Below are 13,659 nucleotides of genomic sequence, written 5' to 3'. Positions count from 1 at the left end.
TATATGTATGTATGTATGGATGGATGGATTGATATATGGACATAAGTATGTGCATGAATGTTTTAATGAATGTGTATATATGTGTATGTACATATGTGTATATGTATGTATATATGGATGGATAGATGGATGGATTGATATATGGACATAAGTATGTGCATGAATGTTTAAATGAATGTGTATATATGTGTGTGTACATATGTATATGTGTATGTACATATGTATATATGTATGTATGTGAATGTATGTATTAGTATGCATATGTATATATCTGAAATGCCAAGAATCTCCTAGGCAAACATTCCACCAATGAACTATGCTCCTTGTCAGATGCTGTTCATTCGAAACAGCAAATGTGAATAAAATTGTCATTGGTTCTCCATGAAGCATTACCACTGTATATTATATCAAAATTGTATTTACTCTAGTATATCATTCTTTTAGACCTCATCTGTAGACACGCTTTTTAAAATTAGAAGTTAGTTCTTGAGAACTAACCTGCCAAAAGTCAACAATGGAAGAAATAGAGAGCTTTGTAACATGTCAAAAACGAATATCCTAAAAAATGCTTTCTCCAGAAATTAGAAAACCTAGCAAAATGTGGGGGCTACCCAAAAATCCAGAAATGATTTACACCTTCCCAGCAGTTAAAATACAGCTTAATAATTTGCAGGTCACCAGCTTCAGCTGGGTGCCAGCATATCAAAGGGTTTATACATGCTGTTTAAAACCCTTCGGATTAAATCAACCTTGTTGGCATATTTTATTTATACAAAGATTATCTCCAAAGGAGATTCATTGGCCTTTTGACCATAATGAACCCTTTTCTTCATTGACTTCATTGTGTCATAAAAGAAATTTTCTTTTATGTCAGGAAATAAAATGCTCTCATCTCCAAACACTCCTCACATCCCAAGTTTGATAGAGGCAAAACTCTGTTTATTGTGTTCTAACTTGAGAACAACAATCTTGATAGAGGTTTTTTTTCTTTTGTGTTTGTTTTATCTTTCTAACATGGACTGAGACCTAGAGGCCTGAAATTGGACTCTGGGAGGTGAGACAGGAAGTCAGCAGGGATCTAGGCTCTTGGGAATGAAGGCTATCCACTAGAGACATGCTTATCCGGACCAGGTCCTGTCTCAGCAGGGAGACTGGGGAACGTTTGAGCAGTAGCTGTGTCAGTGGAGTGTGTACTAGAGCTGCGAGTGTTCTCTCTGCCCACAGGGGGAGTCGACTGGGATTTGGGATAAGGTTTCGAAATTTGCTGAACATTAAGTGAACCTTGCACAAGAATTTTTTTTTTGACAAAGAGTGGGTGATCTGTAGATGTCTGAAATCATAAAGCTGTTTATTTGTATACATGCCTGTCCACTTCCCAAGTCAGCACAAGGGATACTTTCTTGACTAGATCTTTATCCCGTGAACTCAGCAGCTAGCACCTTGGCATCAACGTGGTGAGCAGTGATCCAATGAAAGCTTGTTAGGCAGTGAAGCAGACTTGTCATTTGATGTTTCTGTTTCGGGGAAAACCCATTCAAATGTCAGGGTCTGTACTAAGAAGGGACCTGGCTCTGGAAACAGCCTGGTCCCAGCAGAGGACTGATGGACACTGGGCAAGTGCCTTCATTTCTCTAGATCATGCGATCTCTTCCCTGGGTTGTATGGTACAGAGAGAGAGCCAGCCGTACCTGGTGACAACTCACAGTGATTAAATAGTCACCAAATGCCAAGCATCTTTCAAGTCCTCACTCATTACTTCGGACATCGCTCAGTGAACTAGGCCTTGTCACTGTTGCCTTTTCCCAGATAGGGGCAGGGAATCCCAGAGAGGCAGCCGTAGCCCACATGACTCTGACTTTTCTGCTCATGGTACAGAGCGTACATGCCTGATCGACAGAGGCTGTTGATTAGACGGGGCTGATAAAAGAACATAATTTTCCTGATGGCTGAGTAAGATGCTGAAGTGGGGGCTAGACTTTGCTATTGATTTTTTTTTCTTCTCTGGTGTCAAACCACAAATGACAATAAGAAAGCTAACTTTTTCTCTCTTTATCAGATTTCCCTTAAGATTAAGAGAGATATTAAATCTGGCATGGATAGAGTAGGTTGAAGAAGCCTAAGGTATTAGTGATTTACCGCTTATCATTCTAAAGATGCAAGGACTCACTGTGGATCTGCAAAGGGGATTTTCTTTCTGTTCAAATGTATTGGTCCTTACTCCTAGCAATAGCACGCGAGCTCACCATTATCTAAGTTTGGATGCCTTCTTCTGGGCAAAAGTTGCTTTCTTCCCTTTATCCTCTAATGCCCTGCCGTTGCCACCTGCAAGTCAGAGAGTAAGATGAGGTTTTCTGGTGGATTAGCCCCCATGAAAGGATTGCCATTTTCATGCTGTAATTCTCATCACTAGAAGTTAAACCTTTGGAGCTAAGAATGAATGATCGTATTTGATAACAGAAGTTCACACTTCGGATTCTGGTTCTCAGCTGATTATATCAGACATTTTTCTTTTTATAATCAAGGGCTTTAGTGATAATGAGAGGTGGCCTCATTTTTCACCTAACAGATCTTCTAGAGCAGAAAATTCTGCAAAGGAGAATCACAGCACAGAGGGACCGTCATTATCAGCTTAACCGAGGTATTCTGCTCAATGATATGCTCTGCCCTTAACCTCTTCTAACTTGAAAAATGAAGACACTGCATAGCAGCCCAGACTCGAACGTCACCAAAGCACAGTCTAGCCACTCACTCTGGATGAGTGGCCTCAAGTGTCCTTATGTGTATCATAAGACTATTTCTGTCCCCTCCACCCAGTTCTTGGAAAGAAGAGTGCTTTCAGAGTGTCATCATGGGCTTTGGAAACCAGGACGGGCTTACTGATGGTCTCTCTCCGAATTATACCAACTCCACCTTTATACTGGTTCCCCCTTCTGTCCTAGTCATTCACTTTTAAGTCTGCAGAGTACACAGAGCATCCCTTCAGTTCTAGCCTACCCCTTTTCTCCATGCTTCTGGAACGGCTACATCCATGAGTGGTTCTCCGATCACGTCCAACACGTTCATGGCAATAGCAGTCTTCAGTATGCAGATTACATCCTAGTTTTTCCCTCACTTTCTTACCTCTGGATTTGAGCTCTGACACAAATGTTGCCCGTGAAGGGAGCATCTTCACATATCTGGCTGATCCTGGGTGCCCAGTCGTTACCCACTGCAGGATAGAAAGGCTTTCCCTGAGGTGGAATACACTCTTAGGGATCCATAGCCAACTTCTTGTGCCATACCCATCTGTGATGGTTAATCTTGGTTGTCAACTCGGCACACCCTGGGAAGTGGGAACCCTCAGTGGAGGAATCTCCTTCACCAGATTAGCCTACGAGCACATCCGTGAAGCATTTTTTTTTTTTGATTGTCAATTGACGTAGGAGGCCTCAGCCCATTGTTGACGGCACCATCCACTAGGCCTGAGGGCCTAGGCAGTGTAAGAAAACCTGGAGCAAGTTAGTAAGCTTCTTCATGCTCTCTGCTCCAGGTTCCCCCTCGAGCTCCTGCCTTGGCTTCCTTCCCTTCCTCTCCAAGATGCCTTTAGCCAGAGTGTTTCATCACAGCAACAGGAGACCAAGCAGAACACCATCCTTCCACTTGTCTTTAAGCTATCGTTTTCTTGTAGGAGGAGGAAGGCGGGCATTACCTACACCGGGACACAGTTTGCTCTGCAATGGGTGTATGCGAAACAATGGTCATTAATCAGTTCTGCTGTTATCTCTAACTGAACTTGCTTCGGAAGGAATAACGTCTTGTAGATGGACATTTTCCTACACCGAGTGGGATCTCTCCAGGTCAAAGCTGAGCAGACCAGGCCTGCGATACTATTCAAAATCGTTGAGAAAACTTACTATAAAAATTACCCGAGAAATAGTCGACCGGGGCTTCTCATTAATTGCTGTGTTATATTTATCCTATGATCCCTGCAGTGTTTGTCTTGAGTGAGGGACAAGTGACGTGCTCTCTGAGCAGGTAGCAGTAGTCATGGCAGCAGCATGCCTTTGTGTGCATATCTGACCATGTAGGGCTTGAATGGTAACTTCGATGGTACCCAGGAATCCAGAGGGTATGGATTGGGTATGGCTTAGTTTCCTTGGATAAAAATGCAAATGAAAAATATAGTGCATCCTATGTTTCCATGGTGACCACACTGAGTGCTACTTAAGTTTACTGCATGCCATCATGGGTTAACTAGCAGATTTTTTTTTTTTTTTTTTTTTTTTTTTTTTTTTTTTTTTTTTTTTGCGGTTGATCATACTCTAGAAGAAAAGGAGTTTACAATGAACTTGAAAGCATTTCTTTTCAGGACTTGCCATGGGCTGTGACCTTCAAATGCCATGTTTTTGTTTTGTTTTGTTTGGTTTTACCTTAGCAACTTGATATCTTGAAAACCTTTTATGTTACCCATAAAATATCTGAATGTAACAAACATTTTTTTCTTCCGTTTTGAACCAAGCTCCGTGTCCTTCATCCCAGTGCCATAAATTTCTAGGATTTAGAAATTCCAAACAGTGATCATAGAATAAAATATGGTGTCACCCAACTATTAACTGCACCACTCCGCCCTTGAGAACCGTTCTAAAGTCCAAAGATGGGTTTATCCTTGGACATTTAGGATGTCCCCAACTTTGTGCATATTAATCCTTTTTTCAGACAGCCTGAGGGCCCTTCATTGCCATGTGATTCTTGTTATAAAATTCACTTACTTCTAAACATCTTAAGTGATCAGATAATTTTGGAAACTTTTCTTGAATAGCATTCTGCTAACTATTCTGGGCAAACATTTTGGCTCTTCATAGTTTGCTAATGCTGGTTAGATCAAGGAAGCTATAGATTTCTTGGGCTTACAAACTGATTGCATATTCATGAACATATTCAATCCTGAAATATTTGTAAATAACTTGGCAATTTTCTTTTCATAAAGTTTACTATTAAAGTGATTAGGGCTTTAATTGTTCACACAGAGAGAACCCATGTTTGCGTAGTAGTACCGGCAATTCTGTTTAAATAATGTCTCAATTCGGAGTGACTTAGATTATGGACATAAAAATCACCTTTCTTAAACAAAGTCTAAGAGTTGCTATTTTCCAATGAAGAATGATTCAACTTTGAAAATGTCAATAGATGCAAAAAGCCACCCCAGAACATTGCTCTCTCTCAAAAGAAAGTGGGGAAAGAATGACAGAGTCAATGTTAACTGTCACCAGATGAAGAAAAATCAGATTGTCAGGCCTGCATCTATAAAATTCTTGCCAAAGTAGGACCTCGTTTACACATACAGATCTTCATACCCTTTGCGAAGAAAAGCATCTGTGGCAGTTTAGATGTTTGTGCGTTTGCCAAAGATCTTTCACTCTGAATAAAGTAAATGTCATGTCTGTTGTTTATCTCAAATTTAGCCGAGTATTTTTTAAAGGAAATATTTGCGGGGGGTGGGGGGAGGGCTGAAGGAGGAGGAGTTCCGAGTGAGTGGCAGTGAGGGGGTGGGTGTGGCCGTTTAGCAGAAACAGCCAGGGATCAGACTGGCTCTCTGTAAATAAACCTAAAACACGCATTAGGTTCCTTTCAAAGTGACGAAATGAAGTCGAGTGTGTGGAGTATTCCAGAATCTACACCTAGGCTGTCATCACACACACACACACACACACACACACACACACACACATACACACACACACACACACAATCTAGTTAATTCTATCACATTGATTATTTGATTATTTGGCACCATCTAGATACAGCTGCCTTGAGCTAAAATTCTAAACACTTAAAGATAAATGGCCTTTGTGCAGCTGGTGCAAGGGCATCTATCCGAGCGAAAAAGATTACATAGGCGTCAGAGATTTTGAGTAAACGTAGGTGTGCATGTTCAAGCCCCAGCCATTGAATAATAATTAAAAATTTTAAAACCTACGAATTAGCAAAACTTCTCGGCAAATGAATGCCCTTAGTAAAACCAGAATTTTAGCTAAGAGAGTGATTTATAACCTTAACTGTGTAAAAACTACCTTCAAAATAAGAACAGAAAGGTATGTGTACCATTTTTGAAAAATCTTATTTAGCCTGCTGGTGAGCAATTCGGGGTCCTAACTAGTCTGAGGTAAAATGCAGTCTAAGACCTTTCCTCAGAAACTTATTTCAGTTGATGCAGTTTTATCATTTTTTGGCCAATATTTATCCTAAGTCGGATTTTTTCTACATGCCATTCGTTTTATGAGTGTATTCTGTGTGACCCTGAATATTGTTTCATTCTTCCAGATGACATGGAAGCCATCCCCGTCAAACAGTTTGGCAAACACATCGGTGAGCTCTACTCCAATAGCCAGCATGGGTTCTCGGGAGATTTTGAGGTACGTCTCGAAACTGAAAACTAATTTCTAGAAAGTCTATTTTTATCTCATAAGAATTTCTGAAAGCCTGAACTGCATTTATTCTAAGCCTCTCGGGACAATAACTCTGCCAACTGGAGATGCCTTTCTCTTTTTACTGGTGTTCTTGTAAACATTTCCCCCTAGAAGATGCAGAGACAAGGACTTGGATGGTCAATGGGGATGGGTTCTCTGGTTCTTAAATCGAAGGCAGAGCACAGCCACACTGCCAAGCTCCCTGATTCCATGTCATTTCTGGGATGTTCATGGTATCGTAGAGACAGGAGGTTTGGCATCAGAGAAAGTGCTGGCTCTACCAGAAGTGAGCTTTCCCTAAGTTCTTGGGCCAATCATTTCATCTCTGCTCCCCAGTTTCCTCATCCTTAAAAATGGTGCTAATGTCACCCACATTAAAAAGTTGCTAGGTTAAAAAATAAACATTTAGAAAGTGCTGGATTAATTATTAATTGACTGTTTTTGTTTTCGTGAGTATTAATCCTTGGAGAGGCGATGTGGGTTAACACAGCCTTCCGATTTTAAGAGCTGGTGTGTAGGAAACAAGGTAGAGAAATGGCGGGTCCCTCGCTGCCAGCTCTGGGTCCCGTGCCAGTTCAGCAGTGACAGGGTGTCAATGAGGAGCTATTAAACAGACTGCCCTTTTCTTCACTGAAGCACATCCCTGGCAGCAGGGCCTGTGTGGAGCAGGGCACACTTTCATGGCAGCTCAGCTGTCTTCTAGCTGTAGGGGTGAGTGGGTTTCTCTTTCCGTTTCTACTGTGTAAGGGAAATGGTGGTAAAGGTTCTTCCTCGCCCCACCTCTTCTCGCACAATTGGATATGGGACTCAAATAAAGGAATGGAGAGTCAGCACTCGGGGACCATGAGGGACACATACAGCTCTGAGGTGCAATTATCTTGCATGAACAATGAGAAAAATGGGAGCAGAGGCCCTGTCTCTATGCAAATTTGGAATCCCCGAGGGCCATCAGAAAGGCAATTATATTGGCATCCCGGGTTAAATTAAGTTTTTCTCTGAGGTTCTTTTGTTGTTAGTTTTGTACGGTTTTTGTTTTGTTGTTTTTGGTTTGGTTTGGGTTTAGGTTTTTATTGGAAACAGTGATAGCAACGGTGGTAGAGAGAAGGGAACTTGGCTTTTGTGGAAGGAACAAATACTTGTCAAGTATTTAATGCTGCTATTGTACGCTGACCTCCAAAAGTGCCTATTCTATGACAAAGAACAGGCTTAAGTCAAGCGTTTTGTATTCATGAGGACAGCAAATGTGTGTGCTGTTAAAGTGATTTAGTTCAATTGACTGTTGGCTGGATGACTGAGCAACAACATTGCAGCGTTTAACGATGTTGATGGTATTCAGGACAAACATTTATCCTCCAGAGAACAGAATTTGATCAGGATGATCAAATGCAACTCCGGTTCCTCAATTATTTATGATTTGAGACCCTAGTGCTATTCATCACAGCTGGGTTTGACACCATTTAATTATTCAAAATAATCAACTACACCTCTGTATACTTGATCTGACTCAAAGATGGGCTTTGCTCTATCCAAATCATGCCTAAGAACAAATCCTGGGCATTTATTTGTGACCTATTTCTATCCTAGAAATATTAACACGGTGGGTTGATGGTTTAATCACCTAGCATCAGTACTGTGAGCTGGTAGTTAATGCAAGTTGGCTGGAGAAGCTAAGCAGAAGCGGCCACCATACTTGTATTAGCATCTCCTGACTCCACCAGGGGAAATTGAAAGCTGAGTTACTTCAAAGAGGAAGGATTCTTCTGGAAAAAAAATAGTAAAGCATTGACACAGAGTGGAGAATGATGAGACCCGATATACTGTGACCTTTAAATTTTACCAAAGCTTTGAAGAATCGTTAAACACAAGCACTTTCCCTTTCCATTTTAGTAACCTTGCTAAAGGGGAAAGGTAGTAACAAGCCATGTGAGAAAGTAAGGGTATTTTATAAACAGAGATAGTAGCTGACCATGTAAGGAAGGGCCAAAAAAGGGATATTGTGTAATAGGAAGAATAAATAAGTAATTAAAATGAACCCACTATCATGGTCAGAGAGTATAAGCTCATCAACGGATCTCCATCCAGTGTGAGGAACAACCAGGGCCAGGTCTTGCTTTGCACAGTGTATTACATCACTCATTTCTTTGATCTCATTTCTCAATGACCTCACTGTAAAGTTGAAAAAAAAATCTTTACCCAGAAGAAAACCAAGATGTTGGGTGGCCAGGTTTTGAAATGGCAGCAGCAGGGGTTGAAACCATTGTTGTCAAACCCCAAGTCATTGGTAAAACCCCAGTAGCTTCCAGACTCAAGAAAGTAGGGTCCTGTAATGAGCTAGAGTCAAGAAAAATAAACAAGGTTGTCATTGACTGTCATGTATCCATGCCTTGGCAAAAAAAATAAAATAAGATGGAGATATTTGGGGGCCCTCTCCTATATGTGTTAGGCAAGGAGTACATGATCAGAAACCTTTTTAGCCCCAAATGTGGCTTACAGAAGTCCTACTCAACTCAACATTTGATAACTTCCAGTTATCATCAAATCACTGATCTTTGTGACACTATCAGCTAGTCCATGTGTGTGTGCAACGTACAAAAATGAATTAGAACAGTTCCATTTGGTGGTGCTGGGAGGAGACCACAGAAAGAGAAATGAGCAAAAGCAAACTGGAGGTCTAGCACTTCACGAGGCTTTCCAGTTGTGTAGAGAGAGGCCCTGTGAGTTTTGACTGGCTATTTCAGTGCTAGTTCTCCTTGCCTCATCTGGTGTTTGAATCTTGGGGTTAAAAAAAAAAAAAGAATGGGCGGGTAACTGTCATATTTTAAGGATGCTGTTGCTGGGGCGTGGGGGGTGGGAACAGCCTACTTGAGAAACTTTTGAGTCTTTGTCTAGAGGTGAAACCAAAAGCCAGCGTTTCGTCCTTGCCAGATACATCGTGAACAGTCTCCGAAGCTGGGGACATTATACCTCTCAAAGATTCTGCAGCCTGTGAAAACCAGAGTGTGTCTCTTCTTAGGCTAGTGTCTCCTGATCCTGATCTCCTGGCTACCTGAACTGACTTGTTCATTAGGCTTCCTGGACAGTGGCCTTCCCAGAGTGGCTTGATTTTGTGTTTTTTGTTTTTTAAATATCAGAAGTCTCTTTCCCTGCCCCCATAATCATATTGTGGAAGGCTTCTTACAGTACAGCGCTGGCTAATACAAGGGGGTTAGAGGAATCAAAAGTTTAAAGGCTGGACATGGAGATGAGGCCAGAGGTCCATAGCCCTTGCCACAATCCTTTAGGGACGGACTTGGCTCCAATTAACTACTGAGCTAAATGGGGACCAGTTGTTCATCTTAAGTCAAGAATATAAAGCTAGTCCACCTGAGCCCATGCGCCGAGGGACTAGTGGCCCCATTGTTTTCTGTCACAAATGGAGACTTCAGTGACTGCTGCTGAGGTGGAACAGACAGGTCCCTGGAAAGCGATGTCATACTTCACAAACACTGAGGGGTGGCAGAAGCTGACCCTGGAGGAGCTTCTGAACATATGGCAGACTGTGTATTTGGTCTTGAATGTTAAAGAAACATTTGTTTGTTTGATTTGGTTTGGTTTCTCAAGACAGGGTTTTTCTGTACAGCTCTCCCTGTCCTGGAATTCACCGTGTAGAGAGACCAGGCTGGCCTCAAACTCAGTAGGAAATAAAGCCTTTCTTCCCCAAATTACTTTTGGCCATGGTGTTTTACTAAGTGAAAGAAACTTTAACTAAAGACACTGACATACACAGAAGACAATTCCTCCTCTCAGCAGGCAAAAAGAATTGATACACTTAAAAAAAAGCCTTCTGAATTCGAGATTTATAGTGATTTGACATAGGGATATTAGTACAAAGAACAAAGCTTACTGGAGAGCCATGATCAGTATCTTGAAAAATGCCAACTGCCGTCCTGTGGAGAGCCAGATTCAGTGGGACTGATGGAGATCCACTTAACCTCTGCCTCCTTAGTGCTGGGATTAAAGGTGTGTGTCGTCACCACCTGGCTAAGAAATGTGTTTTAAATCCTTATCAGGAAAAGTAACTGTTTAAGTAAAGCCTTTATAAAAAGGGGTTGGGCAATTTTATCAAACGTTATGACCTTGTGCCTGAAAAGAATTTTATTTTATAGACCAGCTGTGGGATGGTAGAAAGGGGTAACTTCTGGGAGCAAAGACCAAGGGTTTGGAGAGTAGGGATGGAGAGATGAATGGTGGTAAAGGTCCTTGAGGAAACATGCCGCCTTCCTGAAGAGCACAGAGTGAAGGCTGTCTGAGGTGAGGCCGTCTTTCTGAAGAGCACAGAGTGAAGGCTGTCTGAGATGAGAACTGAAGCTGATAGAAGAACCTGAAAGGGTGGCAAAGGAATCCTAAAGGTTCCTGAACTGAAAGAAAGTCAGATTTAATGGCCCAGGACAAGACGGTGAAGGCACAGCTTAGCAAACCTTGTTGAGGACCAGCTCTCTGTTGGCCTGTAACAGCTCTGGACTAGTCATGACCCCATAATGCATCACACTGTTTGTAGGTTATTCCCCTGAACACACCACGTCCAGAGGATTTTCTCCCGGTTTGTTGGGTCATCTGAAAGATATGTGGGTAGTATTTGTTTGAATGATGCCACAAAAAGGCAGGATGGCAGGCCTTCGAAATGCCCCACAGATGGCCTCTCCCCACAACAACTCCAAGCAGGAGGAGATCCAGCCCGGTACATCTCCCAAGAAGAATTCTGCCAATAGCAAATGATAGTCTTTTCACGTTTGATTATTAACTTTATTTTTTCCTTCCAAGCCCACTGTTTTGTCTTGGCCCTCCTCTGTGGGTGTGAATGTGTCGATATTCAGAATATCTACTTTTAGGATTCTAGATTTGTTATATAGACCATAAAGCACAAACAAGCTTAGTCTTAAAATTCTCATCAAAGTGCTAACTAAATAGATAAGTTTCCTGTCCATACACCATCGGCCAGGGTCACTTTAAAAGATGCAGCACCTATTAAAACCACACTAACTTTGAAATGTCAGTCCTGGTAGAGAAAAGACACTCTAGGATCACATAATAGGATCAGCACCTGAATCAGCCATAAAACAAAATCAGAAGGCCTTAGCCAAACCCACGAGTTCTAATAAAAGCAGACCTAGGATTACTTAACGATTCTTTATTTTATGTCATTGACATAATTGGAAACATGCAATAGAGACAATACTTCAGACCAGGGGTTTTAGAAAACAAAACAGATTGGATTGGCTGCCTCAAATGATTGCTTTACAAGTGCAGCCCTAGTCAATTGCCGTCCATTGTAACAGAGGCCCAGCTCTGTCCATGGCTAGGGTAGTCAGATCCATAGAACAGGGGAGAGAAGAAAAAAAAATCAATAGACGATGAATCTCAAACTAAAGAACTCAAGGCTAAGATCTCTCAGTATGAAATATCTGACCATCTCAGCCTTAAAGGGTACCTGCCAAAAGCATGACTTGCACCCGGCAGCAACAGGGTGTTGACTTGTCTCTGGGGTTTGTGTCGAGAGTGAATTGATGCTCTTCATTCAGGATGCAAACCCATTTCTGAAATGTGTTGCCTTAAACTGCCCTCAAGCCTTTAAAGAAATTCCAAAAAGCAAGTCCCAGTATTCCCAAGTAGAATTAGCATTGCTGTGTCTTGGCCAATGTTGAGATAGTAGGGTCATGATCTTCTACCCATACCTTTTCTTTTCATTTTAGAGATGAGAGACCACGGCTTACAAAACTGAGTCATGAACTAGAAAGGAACAGAGGATGGCAAAATTTATCACACTTAGTAGGAGTAGGAAACAGATGAGAATCACCTGACACTTACTCCCGAAGAGATCGAGCATATTGATGCCTATGGGGTCTTTTCCTTGGGACAGCTGGGAGGATATACATTTATGAAAAACTGAATATATGCTTCCAGGTATTCAAGACTCAATAATACAGCTCCTTTGATAAGATCACAACCCTTTGTACCTCGTTGTTTTACCTCAGAGATGCTCTTTGTGGACAGGGGGCTCCTCCCTAGGAAATGCTTTGCCATTCTCTAAGACGTTCAGTGTTAGACCATCTTGCTGATAACATGCATAGATAGTCTGCCAGGTATAAAACATTGCCCTGGCGATCTCATGACGTTGTTCCTGGTCTTAGCAGCAGCTACATACTGCTACTGACTTCCTTATTCGTTAGCTCAGTATCTCTTTGTGTTAGAAGCATTTAGGGCACAAGAATTTGGCTTTTTAGCCACCTCATATTGGGCCAATAGATGTTTGTATCGGGGGGCTGGGATAGTGGAGTAGTCTTGCTCCTACACCACTGTTTTTCTACTGAAAGTTCAGGTGACTAAACCTAGAGTTCACAAACAGTTAATCAAGGCCAACATATCTGAGCCAGTCAAGAGAATTAGTTGGGCTAAACATGACTGTTATTTCAAACAGACTTTTTAGCTTGTGGAGTTCTGTCTGTGAAACGAGGCCAGGCAGCCTCCAAGCACATTGCAAATCCTGGTGTATTGTCCTTCTTGGAAGTTCCTATGCATCCTGTAAGACTCCAGTGAATTGCCACGTCCTATTTTAAGCCTCCCTCGGTTCTTCTATTTTTATTCCCATATTTTTTCCTCGGGCCTCTTCTCTGTTGATCACATTTGGCTAACAGTCTTTTTTCTTTCTTTCTTTCTTATAGACTATGGTTTATTTAAAAAGAGATTCTTTTGTATCTCAGACTCTAAAGGAGATAATGCTTTGTACCACCCAAATACCAGGTCAAAAGTGGATGAATGATAAAATAGTACAGGACGAAGCCAAATTCACATTATGCTCATGCCTGCTTGGTGACAGCAATGCTCAGATCTGATTGAGTAGGGGCTGGGTAGAGCCTTAGCCTCTGGCACTCTATAGCTGTGTCTGTATGTATGAGTGTAGGCATCGAGCAGGGGAGGAGTCATACCACCTAAGATGATGTCAGATAATGAGAACTGCTACATTTGGTGGCTTCACCATAATACCAGTGCAATAAAGTATACTTAGACAACCATAGACAGAATAGGCCAGTCAGTCCACATGATGCCAGTCAGTCCACATGACCTTGTGATGCAGTCGAGATACACCGGAAGCATGTGTATATGTAGTTTCCAGTATAAAAGGACATTCTGTTTTACAGGGTTGCATGATGAATCTCAAGGTCACTGTAACATGACA

General features: G+C 41.8%; 1 protein-coding gene across 7 annotated transcripts in view; it reads left to right on the top strand.

Annotated features, from left to right (window-relative positions):
• Positions 1 to 13,659, top strand: part of Ptprg (protein tyrosine phosphatase, receptor type, G) — a 683,913-nt gene that overhangs the window by 628,753 nt on the left and 41,501 nt on the right. For all 7 annotated transcript variants that reach the window (XM_063273947.1, XM_063273946.1, XM_063273945.1 and 4 more), the window contains one exon: positions 6,301 to 6,392. In XM_063273947.1, the coding sequence (XP_063130017.1) occupies positions 6,301 to 6,392 (92 nt within the window). The remainder of the gene's footprint in view (positions 1 to 6,300; positions 6,393 to 13,659) is intronic.

Source organism: Rattus norvegicus, chromosome 15 (assembly GCF_036323735.1).
Source record: "Rattus norvegicus strain BN/NHsdMcwi chromosome 15, GRCr8, whole genome shotgun sequence".
Lineage (NCBI taxonomy): Eukaryota > Metazoa > Chordata > Mammalia > Rodentia > Muridae > Rattus > Rattus norvegicus.
This window is presented reverse-complemented; position numbering and strand designations above follow the sequence as displayed.